The following is a 25,871-nucleotide window of genomic DNA, read 5'->3' as shown; positions in this document are numbered from 1 at the left end:
CCTTTTGTGCCAGTGCAATTTTATTGGTGGTGTTGAGTGGTTTGAGATAGATCTATTGCTTCTGGCAGTATTCCTGACTATGTATTCCTGCTTCTTTATTCTTGTAGTACCACCATTTTGTGACCTTTTCAATAACCTTTTCAATGCACAATCTAGTGCATCTGATGTTTAGAGTTAGTGGTGTGTGGAGAGGGTATTTCATCAACAAGGATCATGCAGAAGGACATTGTAATTGACTGTATATTAAAAATGCATCTGCTTTGCCTTTTACAGTACTTTGGTCTCTATTAACTGTTGATGTTAGCAGCTCTTATTAGTGGCTACTTTTAGTATCTAACAGTAGCTTCTAAAGACTCCAAGAAACAGACATGAGTTAGAACATAACACTTTTCAACAAACTAACATGAGGATAATACAAGCCAAGGTGAAAAAAACACGCTGAGCAAGGAACAGGGGAAAGGGCAGGACAAAAGAGATGGAGAGTGAAGGAGGGAGATAAAATGGCAATACCAAACACTGGCCGCTTTTAAACAACTGGCAGATTAAGACAGCTGAATGAGTTTTTTCAAATATCCTTTGGAAACTTGATAGTAGAATAATGTAAACAGTTCTATCGTTACAATATATGCATGTACTTACATTTCTGATGTTAATGTTTTTCAACAAGTTATCTGTCTCAAGAAGCAGCTATAGTAGATAACATTTTTTGTTGCTGCAAAATTCACTAGCCTGCTAAATTAAAGCATCAGCAGAAGATTTTGAATTAATACTGTCAAAAGTCTAATAAGTTTTAATAATAAGAATCAAAGCACTGTAATATGCCAAGATTAATTTTTAAACACATCTTTATATCTGTTTTTTTCAGGCTAACACTCAAATTAAATTAATCACAAGCTAAAGGAAGTTTTGTTTACTACTGTTATCCTAATAATAGTTTGCTTTATAATGCAGAGTATGTCAGCAGTAGTTTTCTGAAACTGTCTGTACTTCAGGAAAGCATGATTCTGATAACCTTCTGCAATTTGTGTTGCTATTTGGGAACCATTTGTGTGGTTACTTTACAGCACATGGGTCTCAATTTGCATTCTGTAATTCTTTGCCATATGCGGAGGGCTATTTAATAACTAGAGCAGTTAACAGTGTGAAAGCAGTGTAAGTCAATTTTCCTCTTACCTGGGATTATTGCGCACATCACAGGACATGAAACACTTTATTAAAGTTATGTAGCTGCAGTGAGAGGTTGGATTTAGTTGCATCTGTCCAAATTCCATTTATTTTTTTTATGTCCATATATATATTTGGTCCTGCACATGCGTTTTTTGTTGAATCAGTAGAGATCATGCATTCTAATCTGTAATTTGGTTGGGAAAAACATGGATTCCCCATCTTCCATCTGCTTAATTTGTGTTTTTACAAACTATAAATTAAGTATCTTGTAATCTTGTAGTGTTGTAACTAATAGACCTGATTGCAATCCAAATTCAATGCATGGATCACTGACCTTCACTCTGTTCTGACATGTACAGTTCAATAAGTTAAAAACTGATCAACACTGTAGAACTACATGTCCATTATATGTACATCATGGCTTTTCTCACAGTAACAACGCTAAAATTTTGTATTCGAGTAAATACAAAAGGTACATGAGGGTGAAGTAACCTGGAGGTATGATCCAGTATTGGTAATGGAACAGATCCATGTCTCCAAGCCCCAGTACAGTGCTCTGTTTTACAGGTCATATAATTTCCAGCTTGGATTTGACCTAAGTGAAGAGGTTTATGCAGAAGATAATTCCACCTGGAAAGATGACTTCTAAACAAGCTGTTTTGTGAAACTTCTATTCTTTTCTTTGAAGTGTTTATAGACTGCTTGCATTTGTGATTTTTCATGTGAATGTAGTTTCCTGGAGTTACCTATCTGCATTTAACACCTTCTTCTGTTTTAATTTTAAAAATTGCATCCAGTTGTCTTCCAGCCCATTCCCTGCTTTTTCTTTCTTCATTTTCAATTGTCCTAAGATAATAGGTTCTTCAGATGACTTCCATCAGGAGACTGGGAGTTACTAGAGCCATCCTTTTCTATTCCCTCAAGTGTATGAGCCTTTCAGCAGGACACCAGAGAGCAGAAAGGGAATGGGGGGTGGGGTTGGGAATGAGAGTCTACATTTGTCTGTAAAAGTTGAGAGGGGAGTTGAAGGGGCAATTCCTGCTCTAAATACAACAGCCTAATGTTTTAGGTATTTCCTTCTGACTGACAATCTAAAGGCTACTGTAGGTGCCTTTTTATTCTCATTATTTGAAGTAATTTGTGTGTTTCACATAAAAATGAAGTCCCTCTGGATGAGAGAAAGCTGAGAAGCAGTTGTAGTGGCATATATAAATGAGGAAAACCAGAAGTTTGAGCGTTAGATTCAGTGCTGTGTTGATAAAATCCCTCTACCATACTGAGGGCACGCCGTATCATTTAATGAACTGTCCTTATCAGTGTCCATAGTGTTAACTGAATACCAGTGAACTTCTTTCTACTGGTCTTTAAATGTTAACTTGGTAATGCATTAGTTCATGCAGTTTCTGAACAAGGGAAGATATTTTGCTCCTGGAAAAATAAATAAATAAATATAAGAAGGGAGAAGTATAAATGCCTGTTGTTTGAGATAAGGGAATGGTCCCATCTGCTGGGCGCTAAAAGCTGTCAAAATTCTTTATTTATTTTTTTAAACAGGCATTTTGTCTTCAGTTGACTATAAAAAAATAAACAGATAATCTTTTTTGTTACTGCATAATATGCTATTTTTAAAATAACCAATTGTTTTAAAACAATATTCTGTGGTAGATGCTGTCTGCTTTTTCACAAAGCCTTAGTATCTGCTTAGAAGAATACACACTAAGAAACTGGGTTCCAATTAAACTCATATTTGGCTTTGCTTCAAAGAAAAAACCCCCACACCTGTTCTGTATTTTTAGCTTGTTAAAACCCCCCACGAACCTGTTACTTTAATATTAAAAGCAGATTCTTGTCTCAAATATACAGCTTTTCCTCATATAGCAGCTTGATGGGTTCTGAATGTTCCCATGATGTTCCCATGAACAGCCATAGGGGAATTCTCTTGTCACAGGCAACCATAAAAGACAAATTTGAGGCTGCTTAATCCAATCCCTAGGAGTATCCTGGGAGTATGTTTTAGAGGAAATTCTGGGAAACACTGCTATCTGTAAAGTAGCTTGGAGACATTCAAGTGACTCAGCTGTGGGACTTCTTGAGTGTTACAGTACACTTCTTGCAGGCACATTACACAGCCTTAATCTAAGACCTTTTTTTTTATTATTGACTAGATGACAGAAGAGTAACTGACAACTCTGGAACATGTAAAATGGGATTTAAAAAAAGATTGCCCCCTTACTGTCCATGTTACTATTTTTTGGCTCATTTGAGGGGTACTTGTTCGATTGAAGTATTAATATGATTCTCTGTTGGTTCAAGCCATGAACTTGTGGTTTGTCAGGGCTCCTGTTTAGCAAGAAACTTCTTATCCATGACCAGTCCATGGGTTGTCCCGCCAAACAAAAAGATGTAAAGAATAAAAAAAACCCAGGTAGCTTGGCAGCCAGTCTGATTTGTGCTATATCTGAAACCCTGTACCTCTATTCCTTCTTTCCCTGCATTTCAGCAACTGTGGGCATCAGGGAAGTGTAAAGAAAAAGTATGCTTAACTGTTCTTGTTCACCCTGGGTATTCGAGGTGTTAGCATACACACAACCTCCTGCTGATTTTAGTAAATCCATGCTAGCTTTTTTGGAGAATATTAGGGCAGTCTGGATAAACATTAGTTTCCTATACCTCATAGTTATTTCACCTGGTTTAAAATAAGAAATGGTGGCTGGTTGATAGAAGGATTAGAATGTTGTCTAGTTTTTTTGACAGTGTGTCACAATCTTCTGAATGCTATTACAGAATTTCATAAAGCATTACCTATTAAAAATATATTTGAGGCTCCTGCTGCAAAAAATGTATTAAGAGTACCCACTAATACACGCCTCTATTAAATAAAGGCACTACCTTTTTCTGCCATTGGTTCCTATAATGCTTGAATGCAAAGTACAAGGCTAGCAAAAGATAAAAGAACTGTAGCTCCATTTTTAATGACTCTACAATCCTGGACTGTAGTAACCAGGCACTATACATGGACAGTAAAATTAATCTGTCTGAAAGAATTATAATTTTTAACGCTTTCCTAAGTCTGTTGATCTCTAGAGGAACTCGATCAGCCTTTGGAACTTGGGAACATGTGAATTTCAGTATGCTCTGATAGCAGCAAGCCTTGGGAAGATGCTGACCTTTGGTGACAATGAATGTTTGCCACAGAACAAGCAAGACTGTTCTTCCCAGGACTTCATCCTGGTCTCTGTCAGCTCCAAGGTGCCAACACTCTTTGCCATGGCTGACCACAGAGACAGGTGTTCTCCAAAGACTTCCTCTGACGCTGACCATCACCAGGGGAAACCCTTTTCATTGACCTCAGTGGGTTCTGATGTGCTACCCAAATCTTCATTAAATAATTAGCAAGGGTAATAAGGACTGTGACAGTGCCTAATTTAGCTTAGAAAAAGTAGCGTTTAGCCAAAGGGTGAAATCCTGTATGTATTATGTATGTGTTACCACAGTTCCTTGATCATTCCAGTGTGAGCTCTGCAGCCGTTTCACATTTCCTTGGTGAAGAAGGACTTTGACTTCTGATGTTCTTCCAGGGAATGATGAGGATTTTTTTTTTTAATGTTTGGAGTATGGGAAGGTACGGGAGAAGAGTTGCCTTTCATAACCTGTACTTTCACCTGCAAGTTGACATGTTACCAGCCTAAGCCAAAGTGGTTCCTGAAATCTAACCTGAAGAAAACCTAGGCTCAGTGATCTTGGTTAAAAAACTCCTGGGCCTGTGTAAGAGGAGATGAACAAGCAAATAAGCTAGCAACTAAAATCGATTGAGTCAAGAGCCACTGTGCAATAATGGCCTATCTTAAGCAGCTCAGACTTGGCCATTTCATGACTGTAAAGAGAAACTAGAAGCTGCTGCTTTTTAAAAATGATACTGCTGTTATGGGGACACGTGTTTTGGAGTTCAGGAGGGGCTGGTAGAGTGAGTATATCAAATGGGATGATTTATAAATACTGTGACTTGGAGAGTAATGCAGCAGAATTTTACATAGTCTTGCATGAGTCTACATACCGAGGTCATAAAATTCAAACATTTTTTTACAAAAGAGAGAGAGACACTGAATAGAAGTTTCTAAAATCTGGAATATTTTGGGGAATTGTTCTGCCTTACCTGCATGTTATGGTTTCCTTTCTAATAGCACAAGTGTCTAAGCAGAGTAGATGGAAATACAGTTGCATGGGAATAATAACTTTGCCATCCCTACTTACGTGATGGCACTGAGCCAGGTTGGTCCAAATAATTACTGCTCCACTTGATCAAAGACTGCTCCCTTCCATTTCCAGACTTGAGTGCTCATTCTCTTTGTCTTCCTATCACATTCTTTAGACAATGCTGGGTCAGTCTGGTTCACTTTAGCTTTATCATGCTCATCCAGTTGATCTAAAGAATGCAGTAGTCCCATTTGTTACTTGGCCTAGTTATTATATACAATCTCTTTGCATCCTGTTGGAAGCTGTAATGTCTAGAGGGATAAGGTTTCGTGCTGATGTTTTCTTTTTCATTTGAATGCCATGCAGTTTTGGTTTGCTGCCAATGCGTTGTGTTAGCTAAGTTCATTTTACTTCAACCCTTTAAGTAATCCATTTCAGCAGGATCACTTCCAACCAAACTCAACTGTGTTTTCACTTTCATGTTTCTACTGAACATTTTGTGCAACTCCAACTGAAAATGACTCACATTTGTTGTTTATTTTAGAGCTGAATGCTTTTTAATTATTTTTCCTTTTTTTTTTTTTTTTTTCTCCTTGGTGTGGATCAGAAACAATGTCTCCCACTTTGCAACTCTGTTAACTAGACACAGGGCTTTTGATCATTCTGGTAGAGTGGTTTCTTCCACTGGAGATGTCTTACTTTATATGAAAGATCTACATATGTGTCAGAACATGAACTGAGACCTACTTTTTGTACTGCTGGACTCTAGAGCCATTCACAGTCTTTGGCCAGTCAGCCCCGTGCAGACTTAAGGCTTAGGTTTGGCAGTGCTTACATCTCCTGGAACCCACATATAGTGCAATTAATCGCTTCAAACAGTCAGGTGTCCTTTGTGAAACATGGAGAAAGCTAGTGATGTTGGCACACCTCAGAAATGGTATGGACAAAGCCTTAATGATCTGCAAAAGCAGTTCATAAAGTCAGTGAACTGAGTGTGAATTTGTCAAGCTAATTAAAAAGTGCTGTAGAGAGGCATGCAGCTGGAGCCTTTTCTTACCAACAGGAGTGAAACATCCAGGCTTGGGTGGGAAAACGTAACCAGCCTCCACTTCATCTGTTAACATGGTGTGCCTCCTCTAGAGCTCATGCCATTCCTCCTTTCCTGAAAAGAGCCAGGAGTGTAGCTGAGAGCCTGGAATGATGGAAACTTGTGAGAGAGCAACTCATGTTGAGTGCATGCTCTGATTTAAAGCAGAAATACGAACTTGTCCTGGGTTCAGCGCTCAAGTTACTGTGTGTCAGGGTCTTTCCTGGCCACAAAGGTGAATTTTCTAAGACACAGGGCATGCTTCATCAGTCTTTGGAAGGAATTGTTCTGCTTTGTGTAAATAATTAGATATTGAGCAGAGACTTCAATTTATGCCTACTACATCCCATGAGTACTGCTAGGCTGTGGAATCAGTCGCTTGCTTGTTGTCTTGCTTTCTCTCTCAAAGTCTTTCTGGCTCAGTAAATTTGTAATTATTTATAGTTTGAAGAACTCGTTGGGATTTGGTTGAGAGCCAGTTCTTTAAGCTGTTTGGCAGTATCAGAGTATTTTTCTCTAAAGGTAGAAATAGAAGTGGCCAGGGAATTTTAGGTACTGATAGTGTTAGGAATTTGGAAGTAAAGGGGGATTCAGACATATATAAGTGCAAAACGGAGCCATTATCATCTGGACCACAGCGACATTCAGATTAACTTTTATCGATTTAAGTGGAAACTTGGAGCTTAAATAACTTTTTGGAGCTTGTCCAGTATACTTAAGGAGATAATTGGGCACCAAAATCAGTCTGTAGCCCTACCCTTGAGTGACTGTCTCAAACCCATGGAGGAAGCCTATAATAAAGTTAAAACTGCACTTCAAATGTCACTTGTATCCAAAGCACTTAATTTATAGGACTCTTTGGAAATGTATTTGATTTTGTTACCTGAAGTAATAAGGTTTGCAAATCAAAGGTTTCTTGGTAGAGAGAGAAGAAGAAGTAGTAAAGATAGTGTTTGAGTGTGTGAGCTGCACTCTCCTTTTCTGAGTGAGAGTTAAACCCCAAGTCTGTCATATGGATGTGAAAATTATCTTAGTAACATGTAAATGTATCACTCGGCACAGAGAGAATGTTTTAATTTTCTGTTTGCTAGCTGGAAATAGTGCTTTTACAGGTTGCACCAATGTCTTTTAAATACACGACAAATCTCAGTACTCACCCTACTGTGGAGATATATCATGTTATCTGAGTTGCAGGTATGACTAAATTTCATTCTGTGCACATTTTGTGGGTAACCTACACCTAAAAAAGATGTTAGCTCAGCTAAAAACATATCTGACAATGTTTTAGCAAGTCATATTTTTTGCTACAGAAGAAAACTGTGTTGACAGTTAAGCTAAACATTTTTTCCAGGTTAATGTGTGTTTTTTTGATGGTCAAAAACTCTCTAAAGGTACACCTACTTTTAACTGAAATTTTGTATTACAGTAAATTCTTCCTCAAGTTTAGATTTTCCTGCTATTTCAGACTAGCTATATTAAATTCTGGAAAAATAAATATCACTTTTCTGAAATAAAAATTCCAATTCAAGAATGGGCTTATACTCAGAACCAGGTATTTAGTTAATCAAAATGACATAATGGTATTTGTTTCAGGAGTATGGTGTTGCTTTCCAGGGTTGCCCACCTCCTTGACTTCTGTGTAAGCCTTTGGGAGGGACTCTGATAGTCTTTGCATGGAGCTATTTAGTATATGGTGTAATGTCTGTTATTAGATATAAGATATTGATAGGGAAATCAGTTGGGGTCTGTTAGCCTACTGGCTTTCAATTCCTCTATCTTCCTTCAGAATATTTACTCCAGAATATATTCTTGTTTCAGTCAACACCATGAGAAGTCAAGTACAGCGCCTGATTCAGGTCACATTTACACCAAAATGACTCAAGAGAGCAACTGTTTGCAGTAACACTTACAGGTATTATTAGGTCTTACTGGTAAGCTTACTCTACATATGCTTCATTCATATGGAGATTTGAAAGGGAAGTCTACTTATGGTTCATATTAAGAAATTGTCTTGCTGATAGTTTGAGGGTAGAGTGAGGCTATTGGAAGTGAAGTGCTGATGTGAAGGAGGCAAGTGAATTTGTTTCTTCTCACAGCTGGCTTAAATTTACGAATTGGAAGTGTATTGTATAGGCACATATGGCTGGATAATGAATGAAGATGATGAGTAGTTGGACAGATAAAACTGTCACATGAAGCACCAAAACCAAGTATAAAGAAGGATTGGCAGAACACTGATTTGAAATATTTGCATTCCTATGGATTTTGCTGTTCTTGCAGCTTCACGTTACATGACATCCTCTGACCTCCATTCCCTGGCAGCCAGAGAGTGTCTTGAGCTGTCAACAGACACGCTAAGGAGCTTGTCACATAAGGGCAGCATGTTGAGTTGGAGCAGTATTTGATGGATTAAGACCCTCGCTATTTCACCTGTGCAATTTGTGACTTGTATTATGAATGACAATTTCAAAGCCTTTGGGCAATATTGCCAAGCATGCCCTTGGAGACCATATTACAGTGTCAGAACAATGTCAATTCCAGTTAAATAATTTTTTATAGCAAAATAATTAAAGTAACATCAAGCATTCCCACAAAGCCTCAGAAATCCTTAATTAAGGCTCCCACAGCACTGCGACTTCACCTTTTTTATTTTCTGTTGACATAATTAAAGAGCAGTAGTTTATTTTAAACTTTTTTTTTTCATGCTGTAGCAGCCCTTCAGTTACAGCCTTGCAGTGTTCTCCTGGGCAATAATTACTTCACATTTAAAATGATGTTTGTAAGATGTTGAACTCTGTATGTATTTTTTAAAAGCTCTGTCCCACCAAGAATACTTCTGGTGGTTTTGGATTACCTCAGACAGAATGTTTTTTTTGGTTTGGGTTTCTTTTTTTTTTTCTCTCCCTGCCTAAACCCTGCATTTACAGTTTTATGGACTGAAAATTCAAATGAAAAAAAGTCCAACCCAATCTGCTAGCCTGTTTTCTTGTGAAGATAACTTTGACACATTAATGGATAATATGGCTAGCTTCTTACAAATGAACATCTGGAACCTTGCTGATGGTCAACTCTGAAAACTCTGCAATGATCACCCTTCTTTCTTCTCTTCTTTTAAACATACCTGGAACAAGCCATTCATCTTTTGTCACTACTCTCTGCGAAGAAAGGATTGTCAATTATTTTGGCCAGAGGAGAGAAGGAATGAGCAAAACACAGGCCATTCTCAAATCTGAGAAATATTTGGAAAATTTATTTCAAGAAAGATAATCCTGCCTCAGAGTTCTTCAGGAAAGGGAGAGGTCTCAGGTGTCCCCAACCTTGCATGTTGAACCCAGGACAGGACCCCACATTGCAGACACTGAAACTGCTTCAGAGGTGCAGGTACCTGAGAAGGGACATTTGAAAGAAAGCAGGAGTTTTGAAAACTGCCTGGCAGACAGCAGTCCAAAGGAACTCATTCAAAATTTAATTGCCTCTATGGAAATTTCCAATTTTGACAAATTGGTAAATGCTGATGAGGAACCTTTTCATCCGACTTCTCTCACCACCTCCATCTTACTCAGTCTGTGATTGATTTAGACTTCAGCCACCTCAAATTCACTGCCAAGCAGCCTGCTTCAGCTGAGCCAGCTCTTTTACTGAGGAACAAGTCCTCAGGACTTCAGACCATCAGAATGGGTAGGCCAGCAGAAGAGTTGGCATAATGGAATGGGCAAAGGCACTGATACAAATTCTAATTAAGTTCTGAACTCCACTTCTGATTTTAGATGAGTCAATGACTTTGATGTTTTCCAGTTGGACAGCTGTAGCCAGATTTGGTAGACACCTCTACTCCATATTACTTACACTTCATTAAAGCCTTCTGCCTCAGCTTCCCAAGTATGGAAAAATGAAGATGATAAAATTATTATCTTCAGCAATAGGTTATTATAATTAATGTTTACAAAATCTTAAATGTCATTAAAGCACACAGTAAACCTTTCAGCTAAGGTAAGGATCTATAAATCTTCTAAAATTTGGGGTATTTATTGCTTTTTCTTACTTTTTGATTTTATTTCAATATTGATGTCATGACAGTTGAAGTAAGGAAAAGGAATCAGAAGAAACCAAATACTTGAGAACCACATGTAACATGATCTTAATTGTTACTGCTTTTACTACTTCCATAGGGTGTTTTTCTTCCTCTCTTTATTCCTAATTTTCTTGACATTTTTTGCGTCATTTTACCTTTGGCTTCCATCTTCTGAGAAATTGGCCTAAGCTAAGTCAGTTAAGGCTTCTCTTTTAACATTTATGACTAAGGCAAGTTAGAAATGGTGCTATAATAGCATTTCTTGAATTTCAGAGCATTTCATGTGATGATTGCATCTATATGCTATCTTCAAGATTTTTTTCCCCTAAAAGAAACATCAGAAATGGAAACTATATCCTTACCCTTTCCTGTTCGTATTTGTTCAACTTTCAAAGGCAGTGATTCAACATAACTTAAAAGCTCACAAATATAAATGAGTCAGCCTCCCTTTCTCCCAACAGAGGGTTCTTTAAAAACCAGACTTTTTCAAAAGCACTAGGCTTTCATTGATTTAAGCTGTTTTGAAAATCGGGCCTTTTAGATACATGTTTACATGTCAATTGAAAAAAAAGATTTTTAGAATTCAAGTGGAAAAAACTTGTCCTTAATTCTCCTCAAAAGAATAGACTCTAGATTGTTCATGAACACATGTTGCATTGAACATTTTTTAGCTGAGTACATTCCTTTGGCTTTTCCACAAGCACTGATTATCCAGAACTGCTTTAATCTCCAGTGGACTAAGTGTGATAACTTGTGTTGTTCTTGGCAGAACGTGAGTTATAAAAAGACTGTAACTGTGGTGCCTGCTGGGTGAATTCTGATTAGAGAGTCCATCTGAAACTGTTCTTTGTGCCTCTGAATTGTTTTCAGTGAGTTACTAGAGGGGCAAAGCAGTATGTTTTAATACAGGCTTTATTTGACAAGCATGTGTTCTTTCAATGCAGTAACTGCAATATTTGTTGTAAAAAAGGAGGATCGATTTTTTCTTTTTGTAGACACTGATTCTGAATCCTTCAAAATCTGTAATTCAGAGGAACCTTTGTTGTAACACTAAGTAAAGTAACAAAGAAGAAATGGGTACAAGGCTTAAGCTGCTAACACTAACAGATGGTAACAGGAATAATTCAAGATTTATTACATTTCAGCTTCTTTTCTCTTAAGGGCCAGTTTCTTTGTATGTAGGGTATGAATAGAAACTTATAAAATATGCAGCATTTTGAGAGAAAAGAGGAGGCAGAAATAAAAATCTACCAGTTCCTTCCTTACTTTCCTCTTAATTTTTTTTCCCTGTCTTAGAATCATAGAATCATAGAATAGTAAGGGTTGGAAAGGACCTTAAGATCATCTAGTTCCAACCCCCCTGCCATGGACAGGGACACCTTGCACTAAACCATGTGGTCCAAGGCTCTGTCCAACCTGGCCTTGAACACCACCAGGGATGGAGCATCCATCTTCTTTTGTTCTCTTTTCTTATCCTTCTTTTTCCCTCAGTCTTATAATTTCTTGTAGCTTTTCAGCTTCCCTCATCCCTTCATACCCTTTTTGAAGACATTCTGTCTGCTCCCTTCATTCTGCAGTGGTGTGGCTCTCTCCTGAGGATAAGCAGCTTGGTGGAGTGACAGCTGTCAAGATGAACCCTCAATCTGGGGGAGAGCAACTGGTTGCATTGAAAGTCACTGCTGTTACCATTGCCTGGAGCTACACTGGTTTAAGGCAGTTTTGGCAAAAAAAAGAAATGAAGGTGCATGAATACTTTGCATCCATTCCCATTCTTGAGGTTATCAGGGATGAATTTGCCCCAGGACTTTTTATATACATTGAAGAGCTTATCTTAATTATGTCATCCTGAAATCAAGCTCTTACAGCTGAGGATCTGTGGATAGCAAGTCTCCTCTTCTTCCCACCCATATCCTCTCCAATCCCCAAGTCGCGATCCTTCACTCCAAGGACTTGAAGTGATTTAATGCACACCACCAAGGGGAATCTACAGGCTGTTGTAATAGCATTCAATCATATATAGTGTTCAGTTTGTTTGTTCTCAGCTCTATCTTCTCTGCTCATCTCTGATGGGAGGATGGATCCTGAAACATGTAGAAGTAATAGGATAGAATATGGGATGATTTCTTAATTAAAACTTAAAATACAAATCAAGCCTGAAGATTCCATCTCCTGTAGTTTATTGTATGCAAATTGGTTATAGAAAATATGCAATATAGTAAATATGCAATTTACACGTGTCAACATGTCAGATGCGAACAACTGATAGCAATAGGGTGAGGTTACAAGAGGACCATGCTCCCAACCATTTGGGGTGTGTGTGTGCAGGTTCCGGTTTTCCAAGTGACTTTGCTGCCTATAGTAGGGTTCCATCAGATTATCATTATTATACCAGTACAATTGAAATTAGCCTTCGTTCTGTGCTGTGGGGATACTTGACTGTCAGTCATATTTTTGTAACAACAGTGTTTTTCATGGAATTGTAATTAAGATTTTGTGTTGTCTTCATAGCACAGGCCAAATTTCACAATTAGTCCCTGCAGCACTGTTTTACCCCCTGAAGAGTAGCTCTCTTGTCACTTTTCCATTTCATGTCAGCTGTGCCAGGTATCCATTTGGAGAGAATAACCTGTTTTTCTGGAAAGTCTCCCACAGGCAATATGCAGTCACTGGTATTCTGGACTGCACCTGTGGTTTCTGTATGATATTTCAGCCAGACCCATACTTATCCTTGTTGAATACTAAGAACAGTGCAGACTCAGCTCCTCTTGTTGTCCACTGTCTTAAAATTAATTTGTAAAAGATTTGGAATAGAAATCAACTCAGCTTGTGTATGGATGCTGCATATGGGATTGCAGAAGTCTCTATCACACAAATGAACATCTCTGTAGACATGTAGGGGAAGTATGATTATGAACTTTGAGTGGCACATAGTAAGAGTCAGCCTTTAGTTATTGGCTTAAAAGCAGAGATGACCCTGGAAAGAAGATTTTTTTTGATAGGAGATGCTTTACAACGTCCTTTGTTCTAATAAGCGCATCTAGTGTTCGGCTGGAGAAGGAAATTCAAGTTTCCTTAAAGTTGAGAGTGCAGGAATGTGCCTCCCCAATCTCAAGAAGATTTCTCAAAGTACTCTGTCACCCCATCTCTGCTTTGGGTGCAGCTACATCCCTTTCAAAATACACTGCTCTCCATGCAGCTGCTCATGGAACAGCCTTGCCTTTGGCTGGTGGCTGTTAGAGCATCTGCTGTCATGGGTGAGCACTTCTGATTTCTCCCAGTAGAGGGCAGTGATTAAACTGTTGGCCTCAATAAAATGAAAAGAAAAATCTGCCTGTGCCACATATTTGTGAACAGGTAGCTCTTGGGAATATAGAAATTATTAGCTATCCATATTAAATAATGATTAAATATGGAAATCATTATATAGCAGCAGGATCACTCATATAACAGGCAGCTGTATTTTTAGGAATGGGAAATTCTGGGGTGAATCAACTTGTATCTTGCAGCTACTTGTATTTGAATTTTTATTTTCCAGCCAGCAACTAGCTTTAAGGCAGAGAATTCCTCGTGTTGACTCTCTTGAACGCAGACAGTAGTTGGCAACTGCTGTAAGAAATTTCCTGTGTGTGCTATCCCTCTTAGTGAATATCATTCCATTTTGAGCCTAATTGAAAACTGAAGATAGAAAACTCAGCAATTATTTGTCCTTGCGGTACAATATATCATATTCTGATTTCATGGCTGTCTGACTACAATGATTAGGAAGAACATTTTCTTACAGTATTTACATATTTCTTACAGTACTACAGCAATTTATCAGGAGCATTGTGTATCAAGAGAAGGAACTATTATGTTAAAATATGTGCCACTTGAAAACATACTCAATTAAAAAGTAGGATGCTGTTGAATGTTACATTTGGTGTAGTCAATAATTGCTTTTTAAGCTTTTTCATGTCTTTGGCTTTGAAAAAGCTATTCAGGATGAAGAAAACAGCCTTGAACTAGGCTGCAACAACAGAGCGAACCTCTGCAACAAAGGCATTTCATGTTTAGAACTGTACTACTGTGTTAAGTCCAAAACAGTGTGGTTATTTTTTCTGGTGGAGAAATGGGAAATATGTGTGTAGTTGCTGATGGTTGTATAGTCCTTTAACTGAAACAAACTACTCAGTGGGACAAACTATCACCTGGTAACCTCTGTGTAAGTGGGGTAGAGACCCTCAGTACTTACAACAGTATACTGGTTAGGAGAAGTAAATAAGACAGAAAATTGTTCAAAATGTCCCTTAATTTTGCATAGAGAGCTTGAAGAAGTACTATAAATTTAATGTTTGCTTGTTTTTTCTTTTTATAACAGATAGTATTACTGAAGTCTTCACTAATATCTATGTGACCAGTTTTGGACCAGTTTCAGATACTGATATGGTGAGTTTCTGAATCTTTTTCACATATGTTAAATGATGTAAGATATATACTATTAACTTCCTTTAAACTTGTATTCTGCTTTTACTTACTTTCCACATATTGAGAATAATTTCGCTGAAGTCGGGAAGTGCCAAATCCCAGTAGTTCTGGAGATTGAATTTGGTCTTCGTGATAAGTACGCTTGTGTTAGCTGTTTATTTTGGACTTGTGAATCTTGTGGTTGACCCCACTGACTATACTTTTGCTTATATTCTGGAGCAATCGTGAGATGGGTGAACTGGATTCCTCTTGGATGAAACTGGAGTGGAGGGTACACTGTAGGAGCACACTTCATGCTGCCAGCAGACTGAGAGATATGACTGGAGTCACTCTAAACTAAACTTCTAGAAAGACATGGCTTGGGAGTTGGGTCACCAGCATGTTTGTGTTATTCTACAGACCTGTCCTTTATAATTTGCACAATTTAAAGGAAGTCAGTGGCATTAAAAAGACAGAAACTGTCAGAATACTGCTCTGGATTACAGTTTTTCATTAAAACAGAAATGGAAAAAACTCTTAGGGGTCTTTTGTAGGCTCACTGCAAATTGTACACAGATTAGGGAGAATGTGTCACACCAGGAAGAAAGATCTTCATGGATATAACATCTCTCAAATGAAAGAAGGGAAGGACAATCTGAGTTACTTTAGCTGCTCTTGCCATTTCTGCAAGAAATTATTTCCTGCTTGAAATTATTTTTTAGGTGTTTTCGATGTTCGTAATTAGATATGAGACATATGAAATGCTACTTATGTGTATCTGTAGGTATTAAAAATTGAGTGTTTTTAAAAATGGGCAAATATGGAAACTTTCAGGTTACACATCATACAAACCAGGAAGCATCTTGATGTTAACAGCTAGGTTTCAACAAAACTAAATATTTCATGGTACAGTGTACATTTTAGAAGTTATTTGCCCACTGACTAACAGGTAGTAATAGCTTTGGAGTATATATCCTGGGCTTTTATGTTTGGGTTTTGTGTGTGATAGTTTCAGTTTTCAAGCTTTGTTTTGATTCTGATGAATACAACACTAAGGCTTCATATGAAAAGTCGTTTCGTAGGATAAATAGACATTTATTTTCTTCTCATCACTGTATTTGTTACTGATTCTCTTGTGGTGTTTTTTCATAATAGAGTTAAGTTTCCAAAATTATTTTACTACTAATTATAAAAAATAAGTATCCACAAAGGTGGTATGAACATCTTGACCTTGTTAGTCTAGTATCTCATGACTTCACAGTGTTTACAGTATTTGCATGAAATGGGGAGATGATATTAATTCAGTTTTAAAGATGAGGTACTGAGGCACAAGTACTGAGACTTACCCAAGGTTGTGCAAGTCATCCGTTCTTCAATGGAAATTTAATGAAAAGCTCCGTAAGCATAATCCCTGGCTCCTGAAACACTTTTGGCATCAGTGCATAAATGTGTTGAGAACTCTGGGTGTCCATTTGCACAGACAGATACCGCCACACAGTAAGGGGTCAGGCTGGTTCATGCTACAGCTCTGGCAGCTCTGTGCAGGGGTGTTAATCGAAACAGAGTGCAGTTCATCAGAGTGGCAGCTGTTACTGTAATGAGTAGGTCTATTTAGAGATAAGTAGATAGGTAAGTAAGAGCAGTTTAATACTACAAGTTTCAGGGTTAATTTAGCTTGTTCAGTTGATAATTAAAAAATCATTTTGAAATGTATGAGCAGTCAATTAGAAAATTTCAACATGTGAGTTTGGAAATACTAGCTTTCAGACTATCATATATTCCCTCGAACATGAAGGTGACATTAGAGTTTTTACCATGAATACTTTCTTCTTTAGGTGTTGCATTACTGGCTTGATAATGTAAGCTACTATATAGAGGGTTAATTGGTATTTTCTTCTGTAAGTGTTGAAAGCACTGGAATATTCTCATTTTATAACCTTCCTTCTTAAAAGGCTTGGAAGAATAAGTTTGACTCTTGCCCATGACCTCCTAAATCTTCATAGGACCCTAAACTGAATCTCAGATCTTTTCAGGTCCCAGCCCTTCAGGTTCTCTGCATTCACGGTGTGAATGGGGAAGCCCTCAGTCACATCAGGTTTTTAGGCTGGACACTTCTGTTGCCCAAAACTGTCATAGTCATTGCTGCCAGTAGGATTCTTTCCCCTGACATTTTTCATATCAACAAGTCAGTAGATGGATGATTTTGTCCCTTTGCATTATCTGTTTGCCAGTTTGGGTTTTTTTCCCCCTTGGTTAGCATCTTGTGAAGAATAACAGTGCTTAGGGGAAAAACGTGTTGGAAATGGGAGGGGGCTCACTACCATTGGAGATGATTAATAGGTGTTTCTAGTGTTGAAGAAGGAGGTGGCACACTGAAAATCATGGGTGGATTGGAGCTAAGGACACAATTGTTGCATGGCAGTGTTGCTTCACAAAGTTAATAAAATGTCATTCTAAGCTTTGTTGTTGGATTGATAGCAATTTGCAGCATTTCTGTTTTCCTCACTAAATATAGTAGTTCCCATTAATGATAATACAGTATCATGTGCAATCTGTGACTCAGTATGATTGCTGGAATGTAGGTTTTTATTCATATTCCCTGTATTTTTCCAATATCACAATTTTGCCAAAAAAATAATTAAATCCAGGAAAATTTGGTCTTTGATTTTAGACTGGCTGAAGTTGTCATTGACAAATTTAGGAGGTAAAATCTGAGTGCTAAAGAGTCAAAAATTTGTTGTGGTTTAATATTTTGGCTAAGTTAAAAAGATGTTACTCTCTATTCTGCTTCAAAAGAGTCAGCTACCAAATCTGTTGACTCTTGGCCAGAATTCTGTTGCAAACTGCCCTTAAAATGAACTGCCATAACTAAAATATTGGTGTATCTATATTAGCTGTGTCATAAAAATGTTATTGTAGGTCACCCACCACATTTAATGTCAAAGGAAATGCCAGTACATAACAGGAATTTTCAACTTCATTTTGCAAACTAATGGGAATCAAGTAAGGCAAACCAAAACATAGGATTAAACAGATTTTGCTTTTACTTTTCTGTCTTTTTGAGTTGTTATTTCTCTGAAATGTTTAAGTTCAGTATGGTGATGCTATGCCTCATAGGCTTCCAACTAGATCAGTGATACAAATTTATTTTGACATTAGCCTTAGAGAAGAGCTGCATTGTTTAGAAAAACAAATAAACTGAAATTTGAACAGAACAATTGAAAAACAAAGCATATCTGAGTCTTCTAAAGAGTTAGAAGAGTAAATGATGATTAAAGAAGCTAATTAAAAATTTGTAATTAATTTTAAATATTTAATATTTGAAAATTCTGAGGTGAAGACTAATTTTGGTTGCATTATGATTTGTAGGATAACAAGTTGGAAATAATTTATTTAAACATTATAACTAATTATTGCTCTGTTGGGTTTAATTAATTATTTGAAGTCTGGTAGAATGATGTCTATTTATATATGCTGGTAACTCTGATGTTAGCACTGCAAACAAGCTACTTTACAGCTTTTCCTGATACTTGCTTTTGGGCTTCTAAAATTTCCTTCTAAAATGTAATACCCTTAAGTGCTGATGTCCTTGATAAAAAAAAAAAAAAAAAAAAAAAAAGAGAAACATATTTACTCCTCAAACAATATTGCATCATGCAAGACAGAACATAGACATTGAGAGCCTCTATGTGAGGTCTACTGTGAAGAAAACTTTGCCAAGATTTTGCCAAATTTTGCCTCAGAGCAGTCTTTCTATTTGTCACTGGGAACAGTCTTTCCTGCTTTCCTACAACACAAAGTTTCCTACAACAGGTGGAAGGACCTGAATCAGTTTTGATTGAATATTAAAACTAGCAACCTTTCTGAAAGTTTTGTGTTTCAACTTTCAACCCTAGCTTTTCATAATCTTTGGGGAGTTTTGTTTACTGTGGTTACATCTTCGTTTTTCCCTATATGTTTGTATACAGATTTTTTTCCTAGTTTCTTGATGATAGACCTCTATTTTTTTACTCTTGAGTCAAGAAATATGAACATTCTCTGTAGAGACAGTCATACCCAGCTGGTTCATCACTACACACACTTCTGTCTTCTTAGCTTTCAATTAACCTTTCAGTAAGTGTTTCTGATTTTTCAAATATAGCTAGAACTGAAATTCTTAATGAAGGCTGTAGGTCAAATACAGAAATGACCTAAAGGATTGTTACGACATGTCTCAGTAAAACCGAAGGTGGTTCTTTAGAGACAGTTGCTGAACTGGGAACTGCATTTCTTTTTTTGTGTCCTTTTTTCAGATTCCCTCATTCCCTTTTTTTCCCTACAAAACTTGTTTTTTAACTATTTCAAGGTCTAATTATTAGCTATGGTTCCTTAGCTGGAGAAGAGCTTTATAGGGGTTATATGATAGGTAAGTTGGGAAGAATAAGGGAATGCACCAAGGTCACTTTTTTCACCACAAAGATTAAAAGCATTGCAATAATCTTACTGTAGCTTTTATTTTAACAGAAGACTAAAGTGTAAGAGGCAAAAAGAAATTATAGATACACTTGGCTTTCTTGGGTGTTGGGGAGCATGTAGATCGTCCTTCCATCATTCAGATGTTTCTGAAAAGTCAATAAATTGGTTGCTCTATTCCCTTTTATTATAGGCTCAGGTCGTTGGCTTTGAAAGTTAAATGCATAGGCTGAAATTTTGATGAGGATATCTCATGTGATCTCTTGCAGAATTTCTGTCCTTTTATTCTGTTGGGATGGCTTGTTCCCCTGTGCAGCATCCTGCCAAGTGGGTCAGTATTGGAGCTTGATTTGTCAGAGGCTGTGTCCAAGCCCTTCACTGACAGTTGTCAATGTACCTCTTGTTTGGATTCCTGTCCCTGGCACCAGGCATCCGTTGTGTTTCAGGGTTGCTCTTTCTCCAAGTCTGAATAAAAAAGGGTAATGAAAAGTGTTTATATTTTCAGTGACAACACTGTGAATGATATCCTGCAGTCTCTTTTCTAAGTAATCCCTATTTGTATCTATCTTTTGTATTCCTCTCGTATCCCTCCTCAGTTCTTACTTTAGACTCAGAGTTCATTCTGCATCAGGTCTGTGGAAAGAAAGAGAAAGAAAATTGTTCAGAGAAGGTCCTTTTTCATAAATGAACATGAATAGGAAGACATTCTCTTCCCTAGACACTATCATTCAAACTGGTTAAACACATTTTTTGCAGATTTTTTAAAATACTTCATGTTTAGATTAAATGCTTAGACAAAAATGACTGAAGTTGGCAGATGAAGCAGAAAGGCTTGAAGTGAGTTCTTCAAATAGAGGAAAGTCATGCAACAATTCCCTAGGAATATACCAGACATTCTTATAGTATTAGAGGTTGTATACATCTGGAAGACATTACTTATGTATTAAAAAATGAATACATGTTCCTTTGAAGTGCAGTGGTGGTATGGCATTTAGGTTTTTAAGAGGGCTATTAAGGATTTTGGTAAAAAATAACCAACAGTGCAGTTTGAAACCACGACCCATCTTCTAAGGGAGTTTATTCAGAATATTTTCAAGAATTCTATTCACTGGTGTATAAGATTCATACCTCTCAAAGACCTAAAAGGAATTTCTGGCCATCTGCTATTTCCTTCTATGTTCTGTGTTTTATACACATCAGAAGGTGAGTTTTGGTAAAGAGCAAATAGACACAGTTTATACATCTGTGGTGTGAGATTTGATGTTAGATACGCTGCTAGTGAAGTACTTCTACACAGTTTGAGCAGTCAGTGTTTGTGACATTGAGGGGTTTTGGAGGAGAGGAGAATTGCATCCTGAACTCTTTCAGTTCTAATATTGTTAGACAATTCATTTTTTTTAGAGAAAAGTGAGATGGAAATGGCAGAAACGTTGTTTGTCCGATCTGGTAGACAGGCCTAGGTAAAGCCAAGCAGTGTACTTCAAGAACTATGGGGTTTTGCAGACTGTTGTAGTGTGTTAGCCCTTGCGTATGCCATTTACACCATGTATAAATCTATTCCACAGCGAATGAAATGACCAAGATAAGAAACCAATGATTTGATCCTCCCACTGGCGGGAGCTAATTTCATCATTCACTCAAAAGCTAGATCCAAATGCTTACTAAGGAAGTTTAGTAAATTAATTTGCAGAAGTTCAGTCACAAACTTGCACTCATCAAACCCACAGATATCAGATGATAACAAGAATGCATATACTTGGCATATTATTTTGCTTTGAATAACTGCATTTTTTTTGAGTCTCCTGTATAAAACTCATTCTTGGTTTTCTTGGAAGTGGTTTTGGTACTTACTTGCATACCAACCATGTTAGTATTCAGCAGTACTAGTTGTGTACTAATATTATTAATGTTTTTAAGCTAAACTGAAAGAAAAATTACACATTGCCTTAAGGTAGATATGACACCAAGAATGATCTTTTTAAGAACTAAAATTAAGGAATTATACTAATGTAAAAATAAATATTAATATGAAGCCCCTATATTATGTAGGTGAGATTTAGGTCCATGAATCTTATGTGTTTATCTTGTCAATGTATAAGCCACAGTATTTTCGACTGTCTTGGAAGAATCAATAAAAAGATATGTGTGCCATTTACCCTTTCCTTTTTTTTTTTTTAATTTTTTTCAATATTTGCCTTTTTAAAGTTTCATATTTTACAATACTTAAAATTTGCTTTCATTGTTATATATGTGTGTCAGTTAATGGCTTTAACAGTGGTTAAAGAAAAAGCCAAACTTTCTTTAGAGAATTGACTGAGTAAAATCTTTACAAGTAGGGAATGAGGAACCTTGGCCAGAGCCATTCACTAAACAAAATGCTGTGTTCCAGAGCATGCTTAATAAAGTGTTCAGTCTACTCCAAGACAGTACTGCTTGTTAATGGACACTAGCAATTTTTGAGGTGTTTGGAACGCTTTCATCTTTAGTCCGGATGGAAAAACTGTCAAAATCTGCCAACCATTAGGAGAGGGTGAGAGTACATTTTTTGTTGTTTGAACTTTTCCCATACAAATCTGGCCTTAGCAAAAAAGAAGACGGCCATGTAGTGAGAGGGATTGCTTATAATTGGGTCAGTTAAATCTTTTCCCAGAGATACTAGTATCTTCTTTTTACTGTTGTCATGGTTTAGACCTAGCCAATAACTCAGCACCATGCAGCCATTCACTCACCCACCTCTTTCCCCCCTTTCCCCAGGGCAGGATGGGGACGAGAATCAAAAGAATGTAAACCCTATAGGTTGACATAAGAACAGTCCAATAACTAAAATAAAGTAACATATAGTGATAACAGAAAGAATATCAATACTACCAATAAAAACAATAATAGGAAACAACAAAAGAAGAAATGAAAGCTCAGAAAACACAAGTGGTGCGCAATACAATTGTTCACCACCTACCAAATGATACCCAGTCCGACCTGAGCAGTGATCGGTCCCTTCAGTATATAAACTCCTCTCAGTTTATATACTGGACATGATGTGCTGTGGTATGGAATGTAAGCTGTTACAAAACATATTTGAAAGATTATATTTAATTGTACTGTATTCCGGTCCAGCTGTGAAAGCACCATTTGAGACACAAATCAGTAAGAAGCATTCACTTGTTTAGAAATGAGCACAGGAGTCCTTTGCAGCCCTGGAAGTATGCTTTGTGATTTTGCGGAGATACTGCACTATATACTGAGTGAGTGGTGGGTAATGTCCAAAGACAGCACAGATTTTTTCATATAGGAAAATATCTGCAGATTGTATGAAATGAGTATCGGGTATTAAATTTAGGGTTTTTTCCTAGAGTCCAGATTTGTTTCTAATACGATGTTAGTGTTGCTTGGAAAGTAAACATTACACAACATTTACCACAAAGTGGTACATATATGGAATAAGAAATAATTATGAAATCTTTATGTAGCATCTTTTGATAAATGCTGGCTTTTTATCGCATTGGTTTTATTTAAAATACTTTAATAGTTGCCTGTGTTTTAATTTGTTTTGTACGTTAATCATCATAGAGATATTCATGATCATAAGCAGAATAGATTTGGTTGTGGAGGGGACATAGGATCAATTAATATAGCACTGGGATGCAGAAGGCATGCATTGTATTTTACTTTTCATAATCACTCTGTAAATGGACTGGGACAAGTTAATTTCATCTCTGTGCCTTGGTTTCTCTTCATATAAAATTGAGATCCCAGTACTTTCTTTGAAAAATGCACTGAGGTCTATAGAAAGATAAATTATTTAAGAACTATGTGAGATTTTATTGCTATTATGGTAAATGGGAGGAGAAGGTGTTCATTGACACCAAACCTTGGTTTATTCCCTGCTTCCATCTTCTAAATGAGTTATTCAGCAAATAAAGATTTTCAGCATGGATTGGATGGAGAGATTAGAATTACCTGTGGATCAGTCAGAGATTTATCAGTGAGATCTTTCAGTTGCTGCAGTTCCAATTCTCTCCTGCTTATTCCACTTCCTAAGCAGTTGCCATGCATCAGATATGGTTTTCTGAAATGTTGCCGTTTTGATTTAGTGGCGTTACATGTCTGCTTTCTTTTTTTTTTTCCTATTTTATATGCCTTGTAATTCTTTTTATATATGGTGGAAGGCAGTGAAGAAGTTGGACCTTTGAAATTCTTTATTGATGGAAACATTACCAAAACTTCAGATTTATATCCTAATAATGTATGTGTAGGGGTATTTGTCAAAGGAACCTGTAGGACTTATCACTCACTTCTGTTGAATTTCAGTGGGATTTCAAAGTCTTACTCCCTCAGGCTCTTCTTTCCACTTCTTTATACCTCAAACATCAATCTTACCATATATAGCAATGATTTTTTGGTAAAGCTCCCCAGACAGAAACAACAAGGAGGCTTTCAGGGCAACTGTTTTCCTTGAATTACCTAGTATTTCTAGCCAGATTTCATATATTCCCCCTGCTTCAAGCACACTGTCCCTTCTGCTCCTTATCCTCTGGGATTTTATGCATTTTTTGATTTTGCATGGTTTACAACTGAATTGATAGATAACCTGGAGTTTGTAAATGTGATTTTTAAGTCACATGATGTTTAGCAAATAAACCAACATATAAATCAGCAAATAAAACAGAATACTTGAATGTGACCTATTGTAGAGAAATGGCAGAATATTTGTCACATGAGGCAGTGTCTCTGGCAGTGATGAGACACAGTAAAAGATCAGTATAATGTCAAAGAAATTCATGTTTTAGAAGTCATAACTTTGTATTTCACAGACATATTTGCTGAAATATTATTAGAAGTAATAGTAACTAGCATTAAAGAAATGAAAGCAAATTAATTTTCAGTCTACTGTAGTGTTGGTTTTATTTAGTATTTATTTGAGTAACTATAATTTTAATTATAAAAATGGAAAAATTGTAGTAATGTAAGACCACTTGATATAGCTAAAAGTTGTGCTTGTGGTTTTGTCAGATTAGTTTATAAGTATCCCATTACCTCATTCCAAAAAGATCTCCCCAAGCACCTGTCACAGTTCCTAATGACAACTGCTTTCTCTCCTGCCCCCGCCATGCTCCTTCAGGTATCAGAATTATCTTTTCTTTACTCCATACGCTCATCTTAGCCCCTGGCCCTGACCTGGAAAATGGAACTTACAGCTCCTTGGCTCACAGACCAAAGGAGCTGAAAAGGGCTGTCGCCTCTGTCTATTCAGCACTCCTTTTATACAGCCATATGATTTACTGAGAAAGAACTTAAGCCTTGTTAATCAGCACACAAGGGAGCCATCAGAAAGTGATGGGCACTGATAAGTTCCTTGAAATCACTTGAATGTTTTATATTGGTTGAATTTTATCAGGACTTTTCCATTCAAAGATAATTTACTCGAAAATGGTTTGTATAAACTGTAGCATTTTCAGAGTAATTGCAATACTACAGACTGTTGTAACATACTAATATTTTGAAACCATTTTGCACCTGTCCAACAAAACTGAAATTGCACCAAGGTTGCATTTGCCAATACACAGAATACAGTTTGCTTTCAATAAAGTTTTTAAGCTCTTCCAATTTGTATGCTGTGCTGACAGTGGCAAACTACTAAATGCATTTACAGGTCCAATTTGAAGTTAGTTGATGAATTTACATTATCAATGTTTAAACTATCTTTTTTTTTTTTTTTGCTTGTTTGTTTAGAAAAGCTACAAAATTCAGCAGATGGGATACCCGGCATCTGGTCTAGGTCATCAGTCTATTTTTGCTTGCATCCTTTTCTCCTGACTCTACTTCCTTCCCAATATTAGGCATCAGAGTAAAGTTCAGCAGACAGGGTCACCTGTTAATCATCAGCTATTGTTCCATACTTATGTACTCCTATTAATAAAATCCATACCACTACAGAGCCTTGCTTTCCTGTTTGGAAGAATCTTGCTTATATCAGTCTGCTTTGATATATTGTGCACTTTACGGGTAGCCTTGTTTCCTTCCTTCCTTCCTTCCAGTCTCAGCCATTCTCCTGTGCTCTTGAAATGCTGGGTTACTCTCCTTCAGGTGCATCTGCTGCAGGAACTATTTAATATTCTTCTATTTACTATTCTTTTGTGTATTTTTTTCTTACCTCTTAATGTAAAATAGCTGTGTTTTTTGAAATTACACTTGTCACACATACTATCTGCATCAGGTACATAAAGATAGGAATGGTGCAATATACAAACAAGAGCTAACAATCATGAAGAAGAATGTCATACCCTTAATAATTGTCTTCCTATTTATTATTCTCAGAATTATACAATTTTATGTGATGGACATTCTCCCTTGACAATTTTACCAAAGGATTTTTTGCAAGTAGAGCTTTTCTGCTTTGGCCTTCAAAAAGCAAATTAATGTTTCATTGCATCGAAACCAAGCATATCTTTATTCCAT

At 36.9% G+C, this 25,871-nt stretch overlaps 1 protein-coding gene across 3 annotated transcripts in view; it reads left to right on the top strand.

Moving 5' to 3' along the window:
- GABRA2 (gamma-aminobutyric acid type A receptor subunit alpha2) overlaps positions 1–25,871 on the top strand; it is a 65,456-nt gene that overhangs the window by 12,666 nt on the left and 26,919 nt on the right. For all 3 annotated transcript variants that reach the window (XM_030492092.1, XM_030492091.1, XM_030492090.1), the window contains exon 4: positions 14,878–14,945. In XM_030492092.1, the coding sequence (XP_030347952.1) occupies positions 14,878–14,945 (68 nt within the window). The remainder of the gene's footprint in view (positions 1–14,877; positions 14,946–25,871) is intronic.

Source organism: Strigops habroptila, chromosome 7, assembly GCF_004027225.2.
Source record: "Strigops habroptila isolate Jane chromosome 7, bStrHab1.2.pri, whole genome shotgun sequence".
Lineage (NCBI taxonomy): Eukaryota > Metazoa > Chordata > Aves > Psittaciformes > Psittacidae > Strigops > Strigops habroptila.
The sequence above is the reverse complement of the archived record's forward strand: the minus strand, read 5'-3'. Positions and strand labels throughout refer to the sequence as shown.